The sequence below is a fragment of the Rhinolophus hipposideros genome (assembly GCF_964194185.1).
Source record: "Rhinolophus hipposideros genome assembly, chromosome: 3".
Lineage (NCBI taxonomy): Eukaryota > Metazoa > Chordata > Mammalia > Chiroptera > Rhinolophidae > Rhinolophus > Rhinolophus hipposideros.
The window spans coordinates 88359481-88378594 of record NC_138049.1 but is presented as its reverse complement, the minus strand read 5'-3'; the positions used below and the strand labels follow the sequence as shown (position 1 = coordinate 88378594).

Sequence of the window (19114 nt, the reverse complement as noted above, 5' to 3'; positions counted from 1 at the left end):
TTTTAGTGAGCAGCTAATTCATGCCAGCTAAATAGTGCCAAGCTATCCGAGGGGTACAGTAGTGAGCTCCATGCCAGCTCAGAGTCTAGTGGGAGAAGCAAACAGCAGACAATACACAGATGAACAAGAAAAACCACAATAATGGGCATAGGGCAGAAAATACAAATTGGGGGTGGGGGATTCTCTGAGGAGGTGACATTTAGGTGGAGAATTGGATAGCAAAGAGGATTCAGACATGGGATGTCAGCGGATGGAGGATTTGATCAGAGAAACCACCATGCAAAGCCTAGGAGGCAGGAACGCCAGGAGAGTTAGAGCATCTGAAGGAAGAACGGTAGGGCGAGATGGGCAAGGCTGGCAGGACCCAGGGCACAGTAGTCAGGAAGAAAAAGATTTCACTGCAAGTGGGACAGGGGCTTTTAAGCAAAGGAAGGCATGATTTGATGTATGTGCTAAAAAGATCTGTCTGGCTGAGTAGAAGGCGGATGGCGGTGGGGAGGTACAGGAGTAGAAACAGCCTCCTTCTAGAGGAAAGATATGTAGTGATCCAGGCAAAAGCTAATGGTGGCCTGAATGATAGGACAGGGTTTCCCACCCTGGAACTAATGACATCTGAGACTGGACAATTGTTTGTTGCGGGGACTGTCCTGTGTACCGTAGGATATGCAGCAGCAGCCCTGGCCTCTACCCACTAGATGCCAGTAGCATATTGTCCATTGTCCCCTGGGGGGCAAAATCTCCCCCGGAGAGAACCACCGGCCTCGGGGTGGCGGTGCAGGTAGGAAGCAGTGGAGACAACCTCAGTGTGTTCTACAGGTAGGGTTGGCCGGCGAACCTGCAGGTGAACTGACTGTGGAGGGAGAAAGAAAGGGAAGAACCAAGGAAAATGTGCATCGTAACATCAAAATTTGATTTCAAAAAACTAGCTGTTTAAACTCCTTTTATAAAACGACCCTCTCTTCTTCTTCAATCACTTGCAATCCGTGCAAAAAGGTTCAGACGGAGGTGAGGGCCAGGAGCTACATGGCGTCATTAGGAGGTGGGGTCCTGGAGCTTTCCAAGGTCCCCCTGGTCTCCATTTCCTGTTGAAGATGTTGAGTGGGGAACTGGCTTTCACCATAATAAAAGCCTGTTATGAGCTTCCCCAGAAAAGTGCTACATTCTCTCAGACTAATTAGCATCATCATTTTCAAGCCCTTGAAGGCTGAGAGAAGCAGAGACAGAGCAGTTCAGCATTTCATTCTGGAAGGGGTGTTAAGTAACTTGGCTGTTGGCCGCCAATCTGGTCTAAATGTGTCACAGCTGGTGTGGAACGTCTGCGGGTGAGGTAGAAAGGGTAAAAGTGATTCATTCAGAGATGAGGCAATGCTTCTCCAGAAAGACCCGTTAAACTCTGTGGTGCCCTGAGGCCGTTCTGCCTCAAAGCAGTGGTGGGGAGGAGTGAGGAGAGGGCTGAAATCCAGAAGCACCCTGAGGGGCCGCTCCTCGCCCAGACCACCTGCAAGTCCACAGGACAGGGGGCAGCCCTGTGTCACAGGACAAAAGTCTCAGGTACCGCATATAAAAGTCCTAGTGTTCTGTTTGGGAAAACTGTCCTGTGATTAAATAGATATAGACATAATAGAAATAAAAGCAACACACAAAAGAACAAACACATTGACTTCTTTGAGAACATGAATTCAATGCTCAGCTGTGGAGCACAGTTCCTTAGGATGTGAAAGTTCATCACTGGCACCAAAGGAAGAGGAGGAAGGGGAAGAGAGGTTCAGTGGGAGATAGCAAAGGAAATCTCTAAAAGGTCAGAAGGTTGCTGAATTTTCCATCCCCGGGGGCTGAATTTCTCACAGGACAGGTCTAACTCCTGAGAAAAAGACCAGGTTACCGATGGATGGTGCTCCGAGTTGGGGGTGGGGGGTGAGGGGAGCAGGGACGCTAATTAAACACTTCCTAGCAGGACAGGCCAGGACTTGTTACAGCGAACCCCAAAGGACTGTCCACATTCCTTTGCACAAAGGTTTTTTTTTTGCCATATCAAAGGTTGCTTGTAAGAAGAGTCCTGTTGTGTAGAAAGGGGAGGCAGATAACTGGTCTGGTCCTCCAGGCGTTTGTGGGAATAGCCCCGACTCGCAAGGATTTCATGTGTAGACCAGGCGCTGCTGGCCTTGCATGCAGGAGGCCAATGCCATAAAACAGTAAGTGCACTGGACTTAGAACCAGATCCCCAAGTCCAAGCCCCGTCCTTGTTCCCGCGAAAGCACGGGACCGTGGGCACACTGTGAAACTTGAGCTTGGGTTTCTGCAATCCATAACCCGGGTACCCAAATGAACATAAAACTTATCTCACGGGATAGTGTGTATAGAAGGGCCCTGGAAAACAATACACTGCTATCTAGATATACAGTATCATTACTGTACCCTCACATAATAACTATAACGACTGTTTATTTCTGGACAAGATGACTCTCCCAGCTACAAAACGGCATCCATATCATCTGGCCTCTCTCTCACCACAATACCAGGAGGATGCAAAAATAGCATCAGTTCTGAGAAACTCCAAGTTTCCATCCATACTGCTCCTTACTTTATTTCTTCCCCGCTAAGCCCTTCGCAGTTATCTTCTGAGCAACCCAAGAAGAGCCGCGCTGCCTGGGGGCCCAGGCCCTGCCCCTCCCCAGTCCTGAGGACCACTCACCGTCACCACCACGTAGAAGCACCATATCACCGAGCTGAGATGAAAGACGACCAGCTGTCCAGATTCGTTGAACTTGCTGTGTTTAACCTTAGAGAGATGAAGCCGCTTGCTGATTTTCTAAAAAATGAAGAGAATCCCACATCTTACTATATACAAACGTGCTGGTAACCGATAGGTTTCAAACTCCCCATGAAAGGGCTAAGGTTGGAAGCCAGCGTAATCCAAGTTACTTAGTGTAAGCCTCTGTGTACATACAGCCCTTAGACTCATGTAAGAATTTTGAGAAAGCAGCAAGATGAATGTCTTCAGCCTCGATGTACAGAAGGCATCCCCCAACCATGCTGCGTAGGACAGACCCTTAAGGACGTTGCCCTGTCATGTATCAGGTAGCTCTCTCCCCATGTAATAACATTGCTGTTGCGTACGCTGACTAAGGAAGGCCGTGAGAGGGGACACAGAGCAGTGTGGTCATCTTACTGGGAATTAGAGGGAAGTCCAGTCAACGTGACCAACCCGGGCATGCAAATTAGGGGGCCCACAGGTTCAAAGCTGCAGTTTCCTCCAAGGCAAGCGCCTACAAACCAAGGTATCTCCCCAGTTTCTGATTTCGGAATCTAGGCACATCACTTACGTCTAAAATGTACTCCTGAACCACAGCGTGCAAGATGATGGTGATGAAGACGTAGAACAAGATTGTGACCAGGTCCTTCGGCCCGTAGTGGTAGTGCATGGTTTCACTGTCTGAGGGGGTAATGAGACCACATCAGCATCCGTGGGGTGAGGAAATGCTCTGGGACCCAAAACCGAAAGGGGATCTGAAGGAAAACGCTTCCCTTTTTCTGTAAACCCTAGATTTAGAAGAAAGAGTTTCTTCCACCGAATCCTGTCCAACCTCTGAACTTGACCCTTGGGAAGTGCCAACAGGGAAGGCTAAGGAGAGCCAAGCACACCACAATTTGTCTGGGCAGGAGAGCACAGTGTTTACAAGCCACCAGGGGTTAGAGACAACCAATCTTGATCATCGAGATACTTGATACTTGATCATCAACCAATACTTCATCGGGAAAGCACAGCGGTAGGGAGGCGGGGGGATGCTTAAGAATGGACACTCAGAAGACTGAGTTGACATCCCAGCTCTGTCATTTACTGCCTATGTGACTCTGGGGCACCCTCTATGTGACCTGTCTGTGCCTCAGTTTCCTCATCTGTAAAATAAGGATAACAGCAGTTCCTGTATCATAGGGTTACTACGAGAATAAGATGATTTAATAAATACAAAGTGCTTAGAATAGTATCCGGCACAAAGTAACTGTTATCCATGTAAGTGCTATTGTTTTTGTTGTGGATGCTGGGAGAAATGCATTATTGTGAGAATAAAATAATTTGTAGGCAAGATGCTTATCAGAGTGCCTACAACCCTGGCAAGCACACAATAAATGACCGTTTATTAGAATGTTACTTAACAGTAAGCACTCAGAATCCCAGGTGCGTAAGTCTCCTAGAGCTCAGCCAGGGCAGCCTTTTCCTCCACTGACAGGAGGGTTTACACCCACATTGCGGTAGCAGGCCACAGGGCTGCTAGAGCTGTGAACTCAGGCCTGGATCGCTGCTGCTCAGTAAAACTCCCTCCCACCAGCAGATTCACAGGCTGCCTTTCCAGCTGTGACACATTCGTGCTGAGTCACAGACACATGAGTCACCACTCTTTGCTGGGAGGCAGTTACAGAAGGTAGGTGAGTTTCAGGGTGATCACGGAATGAAATAGAGCTGACTGGGTCACTCTGACAGTGAACCCACAGCATCTGCCACCCCAGGCGGCGAGAATGTGACAGTGGGCAGTGGTGAGGAGGTGAGAGGGCTGGCAAGGACACTGCCCTGGCTTCAGAGTGCACAGATCCCGCAAGGAGACTGACTAAGAAAGGTACCATTACCTATAGACAGGTACGTGGTACTAAGAGGTAAACACAGCAACACAGGGAGCCAAGGCAGGTGAGGGCTGACTGTGGCTTGCGTGGAGATGGTGAGGTAGCAGGTCAGGGGGAACAGGAAAACCAGGAATAGTAAGGGTGGTCAGGTGGTGCGGTGGGGGGGCACCCTAGGCAGAGGTGGCACCTGCAAAGGATACAGGGAATGAGGTTGCAGTGCTGTGGGAACAGGGGAGGCAGGCATGTTAGGTGATGAGGCCGCTGAGAATGGCCTGGGTGCCACGCAAAAGGGTGTGGACTTTATCCTGAAAGCAACCTGGAAACATCGAAGAATTCAAATTCTACAGGAAAATGATGAAACTTGAGTTTGGAAAGTTTAAGGTGGCAGCAATGAACAGCATCATGCCTAGAGATAGAGACACCAATTAGGGAACTGCCAAACGTGATCCAGGTAAGGAACCAGAGGGCCCTGAATAAAAGCAGGAGAAGAGGGAAATGGAGGGAGGAGGGCTGTCAGGGATGGAGAACTGGTAAGACTAGGTGACTGACCCATCAAAGGGGCTGAGATCCGGGAGGGGAAGTAGGCACCGAGGACCAAAAGAGAAGACATTGGAGGTGGGAGAAGAGATAGGCATGGGACTCATCCTCTCATTTTGCTTGTCCATCTGTGAAGCTCGGATTACATCTTCCCTGCCTTCTTCATAAGGGAGGATGAAAGGGGACTAATCAGATGGCCGCATACTTTGGAACTACGAAATTACTAAACACTTGCAAAGTTTCATCATCAAGACCATCATTAGGCAAAATGGGAGTTATACCCAACCAAACACGCACAGTCCAAACTAGGGAAATAACACCTGTCAAGATGTTAGATTATCCATTTTAAAGCCTCTTCGGAGTCAACTGCATTCTTCACCCCAAGAACCATGGTTCCAAAAAGACAGGACCATAGCCTTAAATCCTTCTTGAAACAAGAATGAATGCATGAATTAACACATTCTTTCATTCCTTCACTGTTGAGAGCTACGTGGATGGTATTTTGTTTATTTGTTTTTTGGTCCAAAACTTATCTGGCCCTTTATTTTTTTAAATATTAGCTAACATACTCATATAATATTAATTTCAGGTGTGCACCATAGTTATTCACCATTTATACACCTAAAGAAGTGAACACCGTGATAAGTCCAGCCACCATCTGACACAGTAAGACACTATCACCATACCAGGGGTGCCAAAATATATATATACACACGACTTATATTCATCTTTTGTTACCGTTATCTATTCAGTATTACAATCTTAATACAGTTTTTTCCTTTCTTTAAATGCGCATACATTTTTTTGGCACCCTCTGTATTACTGACTATATTCCCCATGCTGTACATTACATCCTCATGACTTACATGTTTTATTCCTGGAAATCTGGACCTTCTACTCCCCTTCACCTTTTCCCTCCTTTTTAAAATTTCAGATAGAGTTGACATTTAATATTATTTTTTATTAATTTCAGGTGTACAGCACAGTGGTTAGACATTTATATAATTTAAGAAATGATCCCCCTGACTAGTCTAGTACCCACCTGGCACTATACATAGTTATTACCATGTTATTGACTATATTCCCTATGCTTTATGTTACATCCCATGACTAGGTTTTCAATTCCTTGCTCTCTCTTCTTCTTCGGGTACCCCTATGATGTGAACGTTGTTCTATGTGATGTTGTCCAGAGGTACCTTAAATTATTCTCATTTTTTTGGATTCTTTTTTCTTCTTGCTGTATCGATTGGGTGTTTTCTGCTACCTTGTCTTCTAAATCATTGATTCGATCCTGTGTTTCATCTAGTCTGCTGGTGATTCCTTTCAGTGCATTCTTTAGTTTAGTTACTGTATTCTTCATTTCTGGTTTGTTTTTGTTTTTTGTTTTTTTATGGTTTCTACATCCTTTTTTTTACGCTTGCTATCTTTTTGTTGAAGTTCTAAATTCCCTGGGTACCTTTATAACCAATGTTTTGAACTCTGTCTCTGGTAGGTTGCTTTCCTCCATTTTATTTAGCTGTTTTTCTGGAGTTTTCTCCTGTCCTTTCATTTGGGATGCATTTCTTCATTTCTTCATTTTGGCTGCCTCTCTGTGTGTGTGTCTATGTGTTAGGTGTATCTGTTACATCTCCTAATCTTGCTGTGTGGCCTTATGTAGCAGGTGCCCTGTGGGGCCCTGTGGTGCAGTTTCCCTAGTTACCTGCCCTGGGTGCTCCAGGAGTGTCCCTTGTGTGGGTTGTGTGTGCCCTGCTATTATAGTTAAGCCTTGACTGCTATTGGCACATCAGTGTGTGGGAATGACCCTCAGGCTGGTTGGTTGTGGGTTTCGGCCCCGTGCACAGCTTACAGGCTGCTGTGTGGGGTGCTTAGTACCCCATGGAGTGGGATTGGCCCCAGTTGGCTCTGGTGTCTGTTGAGACCACTCTTCGGGTGTGCCGCTTGTGGAGCTAATCACATGGCGTTCTGCAGTGATCTGAAGCCAGCCTCCAGCTACCAACCTCCCAGTTAGTTCTGGGACCTCTTGGAAGGGGTACCGGTGCAGGCTAAGTTCAGCCACTGCCTATCACCAGCCAGAGACTACCTGGTAGGAGATACAAAGCAATCCATGGTTGGTCACTGCCCGTGCTGGACCTGGAGGCATGTGGGAGAGGCCACACTGTGAACTGAGGATGGCTGCCACCTGTACCAGTTCTGGGTTGGCTCTGCAAAAAGCCAGGAAACTCCGAGGCCTGCTGCCACCTGCCAGCTCCTGTAATGTTCAGCAGCTGGTAAAGCCTCCTGCAGAATGGAGTTGGGTGTGGCGGGGTCTCGGTGAATCACCACGAGGGAGCAAGTGGAGCTCACCAGAGCAATTCAGATTCAGATTTGGCCATAAGCATGGTGGAGGGCTCAGTACAGGACAGATGGCACGTGACTGATGACTGCAATGGAGAAGGATCCCGCACGGGGAAAACAGCAACTGTCTTTCCAGTCCTGGCCCCTAAGTTACACAACTCAGTATCTCCCCATATGTCTCCACTGCCCCCCGAGTCACTGTCTCTCCGCCGGAGCCCAGGGTGAGTCTGTATACAGACCCTTTAAGAGGATATCTGAGTTTCCTGCAGCCTTCTGTTCCACCTGGATGGTCAGAATCCCCACTCTTTTTCACAGCCAAATGTTGTGGGGACTCCTCTTCTCAGCACCAGTACTCTGGGCTGGGGAGCCTGGAGTGGGGCTGGGGTCCTTCATTCCTTCAGGTGGGGGGAACCTTCACAGCTGAGATATCCCTCCTGATTTTCAACCACAACAGGGAGGTTTGGGACAGGCCCGTTTTGTATTTCTGCCCTCCTTCCAGTCTTGATGTGGCTTCTTCTTTATATCCTTAGTTATAAAACTTCTGTTCAGCTAGACTTCAGATAGTTCTCCAGGTTGATTGTTCTATAATTATAATTCTGATGTGTTCATGGGATGAGGCAAGCACAGTGTTTATCTACTCCTCCATCTTGGATCTCCGAAAGCTACAAGCATGTTTGATTAGCAACCAATAAACCATGTGTAAGGCTCCATGCTGGGCACTGGTGGAGACAGCAGTGACCAAGGTAAGCAGGACCCTGCCCTTTTGGAGTTTAGTGGGTACACACCAAACTCTCATATACTGAAAAACCATAGGCCAAAGAACTATAACTCAACAACAACAAAAACAATCAGATTAACACATGGGCAAAGGGCTTGAATACACATTTCTCTAACGAAGACATACAAATGGCCAACAGGTCCATGAAAAGGCACTCACCATCACTATCATTAGGGAAATGCAAATCCAAACCACAATGAGACACCACCTCACACCCATTAGAATGGCTACAATGGAAAAAAAACCCACAAAAAACAGAAAATAACAAGTCATGGCAAGGGTATGTATAAACTGAAACCTTTGTGCATTGTTTGTGGGCGTGTAAAATGGTACAGTCACTATGGAAAACAGTATGGTGGTTTCTCAAAATTAAAAATAGAACTACCATATGATCCAGCAATTCCATTTCTCAGTATCTACTCAAAAGAATTGGAAGCAGAACCTCGAAGAAATATTTGAATACTATTTGCACACCCATGTTCATAACAGCACTACTCACAACAGCCAAAGGTGGAAAGAGCTCAAGTGTCATTCAACAGATGAATGGAAAAACAAAACGTGGCGTACACACACAGTAGAGTATTAGCCACCCTCCCGAAGGAAGACACTCCTGTCACATGCTACAACATCGATGAAGCTAGCGCACACTATGAAAATACTACATATGATTCCATCATATGCAGTTCTTATAGCAGTCAAATTCATAGAAACAGAAAGTAGAATGGTGGTTGCCAGGCGCTGGGGAAAGGGGAACGGAGAGTTGCTGTGTAATGGGTGCAAAGTTTCAATATTGCAAGACTGATTGCCCAACCATGATGTACTTGACACTGCTGAGGTGTACACTTAGAAATGGTAAAGATGGTAAATTTTGTATTATGAGTACTTTACCACAAATAAAAAACCCACCAGTGGCCAGTGTGATAAGTGCTCTGGCGTGAAGACTGAGGAGGCAATGACATGGAGCAGAAGCCTCATGGAGGGTGGCCAGGCAGAGGACATGGAGGAGAGCGCTGGTGAGGGCGGAGTGCAGGCCGCTTGGGGAAGATCCAAATGGACTGAGGGATGGAGTAAAGTGGTCGAGCTGTATATAGGTCAGGCTGCAGAGGTGGGAGGCCATATGACAAAGGACCCCCTTACAGGTTATGGCAAAATATCTGAAAGGCAATGGAAGGCTACTGGAGGACTGTAGGTACATACACATTTATAAGACCCCTCTCCTGCCTATGATGAATGGGTTTGAGAGGCGAAGGTGGGAGAATAGTTAGTTAGCAGGCACCAGCAGGGATTCCAGGCCAGGGGGATGGCAGTGGGTGCCCTGCATTAGGATGGTGGCAGAGCGCTGAGGGAAGACAAGTTTAGACACATGTGGGTGATGGAATCAAAAAAAACAGCTGATGGCCTGGCTGTGGGGAATGATTGTCAAATTCCTTCTGGAATCTCACTGTACCGTGTAGCCCTCCATGGTTTAATTCTTCAGCGTGTGCTGTTTTGCTTGATCCTCATAACCATCTCGTGAGATAGGCAAGGAAAGCAGATAAAGAAACGGGGTTCAGAGAGTTAAGGAACATGGGCCATGTCTCAGGTCTCCCAGTGTCCAAAAGCCTCCTTGGAGTCAACCCAAGCCCCTAATGCCCTCCCCAGGTCCCGTATCCTGACTGGTAAAAAGTCGCCCCTTTGATCTCTTTCTCCTACAATCCCAAGAAGCAGCATCATACATAAGCACTCCAAAGCTTTGCTCTGATTCATATGTTATCTCTATTGCTTCTTCTTATCTGCTATCTTCATACTTTTGATCATAGTGGGAAAGTAAATTGGTTTGGCCCCTTCTGCTTTCCACAGAGCTATGGAGGTTGGGGCTTTGCGTTTTTCTAGGAAGCTATAAACAAACTGATGCTTTTGGTTATTTTTTCTTTTTAAACATTTGGTTGCTCATGAATTCTTATACAAATCCCCCTCACCACCCAAGTTACAGCTCCTACTCTTTCAGCACTGCCCCTGTCTCACACAAGCTCTTGAAAAGAATGGCTATGATTTGGCAGTAACCTATCATATCTTCTTAGAAGAGAAAGTGTCAGCACGTCTTGGAGCTATTAGACCAGAGTGGCCATTCTGGTCATGAGTCGCAGCAAAATACCTACAGAGACCAGTTGGGTAACATTCATGAGCAAAGAGGTCCAAGTGTCTTAAGAGGAATCCTTTCAACGCAGACATCTGCTGCATTAAACAGGAATAGTCTTCACTTCCACAATACACTTTCCACCATTTTTCCTTCAAGGTATCACCCTCTTGATTTATTTTTCACATGTCCACTTGAGAACGGAACATGTTTAAGAAATATCCACTTTCCTTTAACCTTACCAAAACAAAACAACAGTTAAAACTGGGATAAATGGCGAATGACAGTGTCAATCTTAGGGATATGCTAGAGAGGACATGGTGACTGTAGAAAACTACGGAATACGTGTCCCACGGGGTTGAAGGAGGGCATGGGGAAGATGCTTCTCAGCCACTGTGGCCATGTGAGGAGTACAGCCCACTGTGGCCAGATTCCCGATATTTCAAAAGCAAAGACAGCTATCTTTACATGGCGTCATCTGATTTTTAAATATTGGTGAGTAATTCAAAAATTTTAAAAACATGTCATGGGCCAACACCAAACCGGCCAAAGAAAACACGTCTGCAGCCAACTCTGCCCACAGGCCACCAATTTGCACTCTCGAGCCCAGATGACCCCTGACGCTTCTCCAGCACCAATATTCCATGAGGTTCCTTCCTCCACAGCCCCATGGAGTATGTCAATATGCCCTACTGTCGAAATGAATCTAGCCTTGGAAGAAAACACCCTGAATAAAGACCTTCCCACTATAAATGAGTTTTCCAATCTCCCATCAAAGTGACACTTGCTTTGCTTATCTCTGATCACGGTTTTAAAAGAGAGCTAAACTAATCAATAACAGCCTTGGTTGTTTTGACAACCTCTGTTAGCAGCTGTCCCTTTTCGGGAGCAACATTCTTATGGACGTCCTGTTGTGCTTCCTATGACTAACAGACATTTTCCTGTTTCCTTTGGTGTTACCTGGAAGAGCTTCTCCTGCCTGCCTTTACACGTGCCAATCTCATCCCGAAACCACAGTACAGGCTCTCACCTCCTCCGCCCAGTGACCGGAGCTGGTTGGCGGCCACTTACTGTGCTTTACATATCTCCTTAGAGTCTGGGCATCTGACAACAAGGCTGCTGCCTTTGTCTGAAAAACTGGTTTTTTAAAGAGCATCAATGCACAACTTAGATGCTTCTTTCTCTCCCAGTTTCCTTCCCAACCCCTGCAAATCCAGATTTGTAAAATTACTTTTTGTTGGTTTCTGTGATTACAGCCAACTCTGTTTTCACATTATTATCCATCTTTTAGTTCACGCGTACACACACACACACACACACACACACACAAAACCGAACATAGATATGCCAAAAAAAAAAAATACCGTAAGCAAAATCAAGAGGGAAATGATCATCTAGGGGAAAATATTCACAATTAATGATAAATATTCACAATTCTGATAATAAACAAAGGGCCAACTTACTAATACGTAAAGAGCTTCTCGAACTTCAGAATAAAAAGATAAAAAAATCCAACAGAGAACGGACAAAGGATCTGAACAGACAATTCACAGAAAGAAAAAAAACACAGATGGCCCTTATACATTTCAAAAGATGCTCAATCTTACACAGAAGAGAAATGCAAATTAAAACTACAGTGAGATACCATTTCATACCTATCAGATGGGCAACAACCCAAAGCTTGACAATGTACTCTTGCTTTGGGGAAGCAGGCTCTCTCTCCCACACTGCTGGTGGGAATGCAAAATGTACCACCTCTTTAGAGGGGCAACGTGGCAGTTTCCAACACGATTACAAATGTGTCGCCCCTTTGATGTGGCAATTCCACTTCTGGGGATTTATCTGATAGCTAATACCTGCCATGTTCAAAATGACATGTGTAGAAGGTTAGGCACTGCAGCACTGTGTTTAAAAATAAACGAATGGCAACAACCCAAGCTGTTTTCATCTATAGGGGACCGGTGAAATAAGCCACAGTTGCAATACACCTCCAAGTCTGGCTGTGAGCAACAGTGTCAGCAGACCTGCAAGTTTAGAGATGTACATTCTTGCACATCGACCCCAGACCTATTGAATCAGAAACTAGGAATATGGCCCAGGAATCTATGTTTACCAACATCTCCAGGTTATTCTGACGCATGCTAAAATTTAAGAAGCACTGCTGTAAACAATGGGGTAGCTTTGAAAAAAAATCAGAGAAATGAAGATCGAGATTAGGTAAAACTAATCAGGAGACTTAGAACGAGGAACGGTGGCTGCTTTGGGGTGGGGGTATTGATGTGAAGGGGCACGCAGAGGCTGGGAGCACCATGTCTTGATGGAGATGGCGGCTACATGGATGTCGCCATATGTAAAAGCCATATCCTTTATGGCTTTTAATGAATTAAAAAAAAAATTTCACACCTTCCCCAGCTGTAGGTATTCCTCACAGCTTGCCAATTGTCTGCCTGGGCTGGTCGTGTATGAAAGGAAGCCTCAGGTTTGTAAGCTACAGTGGAGGCTGAGTGGGTGCGTGGCACCTAGGAGTTGTGATATTTCTTTCTTGCAGGCCACAGGGCGAGTTATCAGCCTTATGAAGAGGAATGGTACATCAAGAAAAGTATTCAGGGGGTGGCCAGTTAGCTCAGTTGGTTAGAGCATGGTGCTCTTAACAACAAGGTCGCCAGTTCAATCCCCACATGGGCCAGTGTGAGCTGCGCCCTCCACAACTAGATTGAAACAACTACTTGGAGCTGATGGGTCCTAAAAAACACACTTAAATAAATAAAAAGTTTTAGAAAGACCAAAAAGAACAAAAAAAAGTATTCAGAAGCTAAGCGCTTTTATTTCTAAATTCTCTTTGACACTTCTCTTAGTTTTGCTCCATCTTTTTACATCATAAGAATATCCTTTTCTTGTCTTCTTACCTTATTCTAAAACTGGAGGAATATTGGAATATTATATTCCAATAATGCAATATGGGTTAAAATGACAACTTTGAAGATTCCTCAGCTTTATCTTTAATTCTCTGGGTAGCCTGCAAGGATGAGGGAGGTGGAATTGTTTATATGGATATATTAACTAATTGCTAGGGCCACCAATACAAAGTACCACAGACTGGGTGGCTTAAACAACAGCAATTTATTATCTCACTTCTGGAGGCTGGAAGTCCAAAATCAAGGTGTCCACAGGGTTGGTTCCTTTGAAAGCTGTGAGGGAAGGATCTGTTCCAGGCCTCTCTCTGTGGCTAGTAGATGGCCGTCTTCCCTTTCTGTGTATCTGTCTCTGTAGCCAAATATCCCCCTTTTACAAGGACACTCGTCTTATTGGATTAGGGCGCACCCTAAGGACCTCATTTTAACTTGATGAACTTCATAAAATCCCTATCTCCAAATAAGATTATGTTCTGAGGTACTGGGGGTTAGGACTCCAACATATTTTTATTGTTGTTGTCGGGCAGGGGTGCAGGGGGTACACAATTCAACCTCTGAGGGCATGTGTGTATGTGAGAACCATGAGAGTGCTTCAAATCTTAATTCACATGCCTCTGGCCACATTGTCGGGGTTGGGAGGCCAGACGGTTTGGCCTGGTAGCTGGGGAGACGCAGGCAGGGCCGGGGTGGAGGTCAGAATGCTGCTGTGTGCCCTGAGCCTGACCTCGGCCCCTCTCTTTGCCCTGACACCTCAGGGAGTGGGCAGGCCTTGGGGTTTAATGAATGCCCTCTCTGAGTGATTAGAAGGGAGTCAGGTCGCCGTGATGCCTGGCGGGGAGACGATGGGCTTTGCCCCCAAGCATCAGTAGCATGGTTAGAGTCTAGGGGCCTAGTTACTGCTGGCCTCTGAGCCTCAGCTGTTGTGTCTGTAAATGGGGCTGATACTCAGGGTTACGGTGAGGAGCAAATGATGTCACTTCCAAGACGTGCCTGGCACAGAGTAAGTGTTCAGTAAATGGGTTATGGTTGTTGTCTGTGTTATTATCCTAAAGGAGCCTCCTAAGCGGAGTGTTTCTTGTGTGTGCTGGATGATGACCACTCTGTTCCTTTAGCTTCTGATTCTTTCTGTGAGAAGCAGTCATAATGATCTCATCTATTTGCATAGCACTCTACAGTTTATAAGTCAGCTATCTGTGCCCTCCTCGCTTTGTGAGAAAAGAGTGATAATATTATTCCCATTGTCCAGAAGGGGTCATTTAGGTGGAGAGACCCAGGATCATATAACAGGCAACTGGCAGCTCCAGGCATGAGCTTCAGGTCTTTTCATGCCTGGTCTGGGCCCCTATGGGGAAAAAAAAAAGCAGAGCAACGGGGTAGGGAAGACACCACTTTTAAAATTTTATTTGTACAAAGCCAACAGTACTTGACTATTTTAAAAATATTGACTAGACAATACGCTCATGTGGTTCAAATATAACTCTGTACAAAAAGTCAGAGTGAAAGTCTTGTTCCCACCCATCCTCCCTTCCTTTGACACCCCCTGTGTCAAAGGAAGTGTGATAGGGGGTAATCACTATTGTTCCTTGTGTACCCTTACAGAATTTCTTATGTCACCTTCCAGTGTTTCTTTCTGCAAATACAAATACGTATGTTTCTTTTCTCCCCTTTCTCACATAAGTGGAATACTATCTGTTCTGTCTGTACCTTGCTTTTTCCCCCCACTAATAATGTATCCCGGATATCATTTCATATCAGTAAGCAGAGAGCATCGCCATTTTCTCCAGAAATTTTATGGAGGTGTAACACGCGCAGTAAAGTGCACGTATTCTTAAGGATCCAGCACGATCCTAGTTAAATTTGCCAGGTGAAGTTTGAATCCTAGGCCCTTGTGCTGCATGGGTGTGAGCAGCCCAGCCCATCCTCTGCCCTTACTGGTGTACCCTTGGGAACGTCTACCAAGCCTCTGCACCTCAGTTCCCTTGGCTGTAAAAGGATGAGGCCAGCCGACCCGAGTCTCCAGTCTCCTCCAGCTGGATAGGCCACAGGTCCTGGTTGGGAAGCTTTTGTCTGTAATCAAGTAAGGTTTCCACCTCCAGGGCCACTGTTGCCCACCTGCCTCTTCCCTTTTACGTCCCTCACAAGCTCATCTTACAAAGAGGGGCTCAGTTTGATACGTGATGCCAATCTTTCAAGTACATGATACAAGCACAAGACAAGACTAATTCCTGCCAGCCAGCACAGGGAACAAAAACACACTCTGAGCCTTAGACAAAGGCCTTCGGCTGAATGAGGCTTTTAAACCATCTGTCTGAGGTTGTTTTTAGGGGACAGTGTGTCTCATCCTAGAAGGGGCTGAGAGAACAATGGCCAAGCTATGATGTGGGAGGTTCCCGAGCTTTTCATCTCTAGTTGCAAAATGCCACCCAGCAGCTGGTGGCCATAAAACCAAGTGGGACCTATCCAGCCCGGGGATGGGTCCTTGTCACCTTTGATGACTGCAAAACAAACCTTCTCTGGAAGAGGTCCCTCACCCTCAGCCTTTTGTTCTAGGTGAGCAGCAGCAGGCAGGCTCAGGAATATCAGAGCTACCCGATTCTTACCCACACTGATTGCAAACGTGTCTGACTTCTGAGGGACAGGCAGCCCCAGCGTGAGACAACATCTATCCAATGGTACTCCCCAAATCTCCCCACCCCTCAGATCAAACACTTACAGGAAAACCAAAATTCGGAGAGAACAGGAAGATGCAGAGAAGTCACCGGAAAACCAAAATTCGGAGAGAACAGGAAGATGCAGAGAAGTCACCGGATGTCGTGCTTTGCCCTGTCTCACCTTTGGCGTTAGAAGCATGGGGTCATGTGAAAGCCGTACCCGGAGCTTTTCGTCCAGAGCACTAAGAGCAGTGCCTCTCAGACTGTAACCAGGAACCACCTGACTCGGAGGTTCTAACGCAGTGGGTCTGTGGTGGAGCCTGGGAGGCTGGGTTTCTAACAAGTTCCCAGGTGACGCCAATGGTGTGAGTCTGTGCACAATGTGAGTGACAAGTGCTCAGGAGGCCTCCTAGGGCTCCCGTCTTCAGCAAACACTGGGGCTAAGACAGTGACCATCGCCCTCCCTCGATTTTGCAGGTGAGAGACAGAAACCCCGATGTGAAGTGCTTTGCCCAAGACAATTCAGCAAATCAGTGGCACAACGCAAAACAACCTTGTAAAGGCTTAGCCTGTTGGAGGTCACCTGCTCTCCACAAGAGAAGCCAGCGGGCCTCGAGTGTGTCGGTACAAAGAATTGAACCTCTCTTCTTTGCTGACCTTTGATAGCCTATATGTTTCTGGCCATCATACCAGATGTTTTGTAGTATTTGAATCAGGGAGAAGACTCAGAGTGTCTAGTGGTGAGACTAGAAACCTGATATTTTTATCTCTTCCCAAAGCTGCGTAGGGTGTATGGTAGGCAGGTAAAATACAGGATGGCTAGTTGAACTTGAATTTCAGATAAAGACTAATTTTTGAGTATAATTGTATCCCATGCCTACCGAGATATACTTACACTACAGAAAGCATTTGCTGTCTATCTAAAATTTAAATTTAACTGGTGGGCTTGGATTTTTATTTCCCACGTCTGGCAACCCTAACAGGATGGCAAAGAGGAAAAAGGAGAGTAGGGATTTGGTAACAAGGAACATTTCCTGCTTCATCGCCGCTGACCTTAAAGAAAACCACAAGGATGCTGGCATGCGTGGCGGGCACTCCACCAGGGCACACAACTTCTTACTGTAATGATCGCCCCTCTCCTCTGTCAGCTCATCTCTCTGAATGGGGCTTAATCTTTTTAGCCAACTTATAATGCGACAAAATCATACATTTATAGCTGGTGTTAGGAGTTGAACTGTGTCCCTGCAAAATTCATCTGTGGAAGTCCTGACCCCAGAAAAAGGCCTGATTCGGAAACAGGGTTGTTGTAGATGTACTCAGTTAAGATGAGGGTGTAGTGAAGCAGAGTGGGCCCCTAATCCAGTATGACTGATGTCCTTCTATAAAAAAGGGGAAACTCGGACACAGAGGCTGACAGGCACACAGAGTGAATGCCATGTGAAGATGGGCATTAAGCTGCCACAAGCGAAGGAACTCTCAGAAGCTGGGAGAGAGGCCTGAACAGACCCTTCCCTAGCGCCTTCAGAGGGAGAACAGCTCTGCTGACTTTGATCTCGGACTTCTAGCCTCCAGAACTGTGAGACAATAAATTTCTATTGTTTAAGCCACTCAATTTGTGGGACTTTTGTTACCGCAGCTCTATAAACAAAAGCTGGGAGCTGGGAAGAAGAGAGTACAAAAGTGGGAGCAAAACAAAACAGGCAAGAAAACTCGTCCACATTACCATTAGCTATTTATTTCCCGGAGAACTTGAAAACCTCAGCTGAGAGGAGACACAGGAGTTTAGAAATGGTAGACTACTTTGTATGAAAACATTCACTGGTCTACTAAAATTCTAATTTTAAACATCGAATTGAACAAGTTACATGCTAAAGGAGAAACCTTAGAAATCGGGATTTACCCTGGCTATCCAAGAAGGATATATCCCCAAGCACCTCCAGCCTTAAAGAGATTTGGGGGGAGGGTTTTAAAATTCACAACCTCAACAGAAGTGTTATTGTGCACTGTTTTTTTCCCACGAGAAGTTTGCTTTCCCCCAGTATTTACAAACCAAACATTACTCGACTGGGTTGGTGATTAAAGAGCTCAAAACAAAATGAAGCAGGCTATTCTGATTTCATTGTCTCTCTTGATTATTTGCATGTCATATTTCGAATAACCCCAAATGGCAAGATTTAAACAAAAGATTAGGCTATTGAACAATACTTTAGCCTCTCTTTCTAAAGTAACCGAAACCTCCTCAATTCAGTATGAATTTTAATGTAACTTCACCTTTACCCAGGCCTTGTTCTGGACTGGAGGAGGATTCCAGGAGCAGAATTCAATAGCCTCACCCTAGAAACATGCCAAACCTAGCTGGCCTTCATTTACGAAACATGCCAAGGTGGTTGTTCCTTCCTTGAGGCCTTTGCACATGCTGATCCCTCTGCCTGGAATGTTCTTTGTGGTTAGAACCTTCTGCCCAGACCCCCTCTCTATACCCCCAACACAACTTCCTACACATACACAGCTCAATGTCAGCTTCTCAGAAACATCTTCTGTCATCACCCTTTTATTGCTCCTTAGCACATAACCTTCACTACCTTTATTATAATTATAATTATTTATTGTTTGCTTGTTTATTATTGATCCCTCCCTAAGCTAATGGTAAGCTCTATGAGTCAGTGATCAGACGTGTTTTACAAATTATACCCAGGGCCGGTGCATAGGAGGCATACAAATATTTGTCGGGCTTGTTCAACTGACTAATTATTTAAAACAAACAAATGAAGGCATGTATGATCCATAGTGGTACCCCTCCCAAACATGGTGGGATGCTCTTTACGCTGAGAGTCTCTGAGTTCAACCCTGGGGCATACAAGTATATGCTTCTCATCCTGGCTGTGAAAGGGATGTTTTTCGGATATCACTAGTCTGCTAATTTCTGTGGGAAAGCTTTCAAACTCAAAAATCTACCCTTTGATCATGACCTGGTTTTACAAATAGTCCCTTCCTGTAATACAGGCATGCCCTGGTCACATGTATGTCAACTGTTGTGGTCCCCAGGACAACACTTACTCACGATAAATTAATAAAGCAGTATTGGGTCGTGGCATGCTATATAAACTGACTTTGGGAAGAAATGTAGTGAAAATGCCAGCACAACATTTGATAGCTGGGTATCTCTTCA

At 45.8% G+C, this 19114-nt stretch overlaps 1 protein-coding gene across 1 annotated transcript in view; it reads right to left on the bottom strand.

The window, feature by feature from the left end:
- Positions 1–19114, bottom strand: part of TRAM2 (translocation associated membrane protein 2) — a 75853-nt gene that overhangs the window by 15739 nt on the left and 41000 nt on the right. Inside the window, exons 3-4 of the mRNA XM_081033299.1 lie at positions 3324–3433; positions 2693–2809 (exon numbers count right to left, since the gene is read on the bottom strand). Of these exons, the coding sequence (XP_080889425.1) occupies positions 2693–2809; positions 3324–3433 (227 nt within the window). The remainder of the gene's footprint in view (positions 1–2692; positions 2810–3323; positions 3434–19114) is intronic.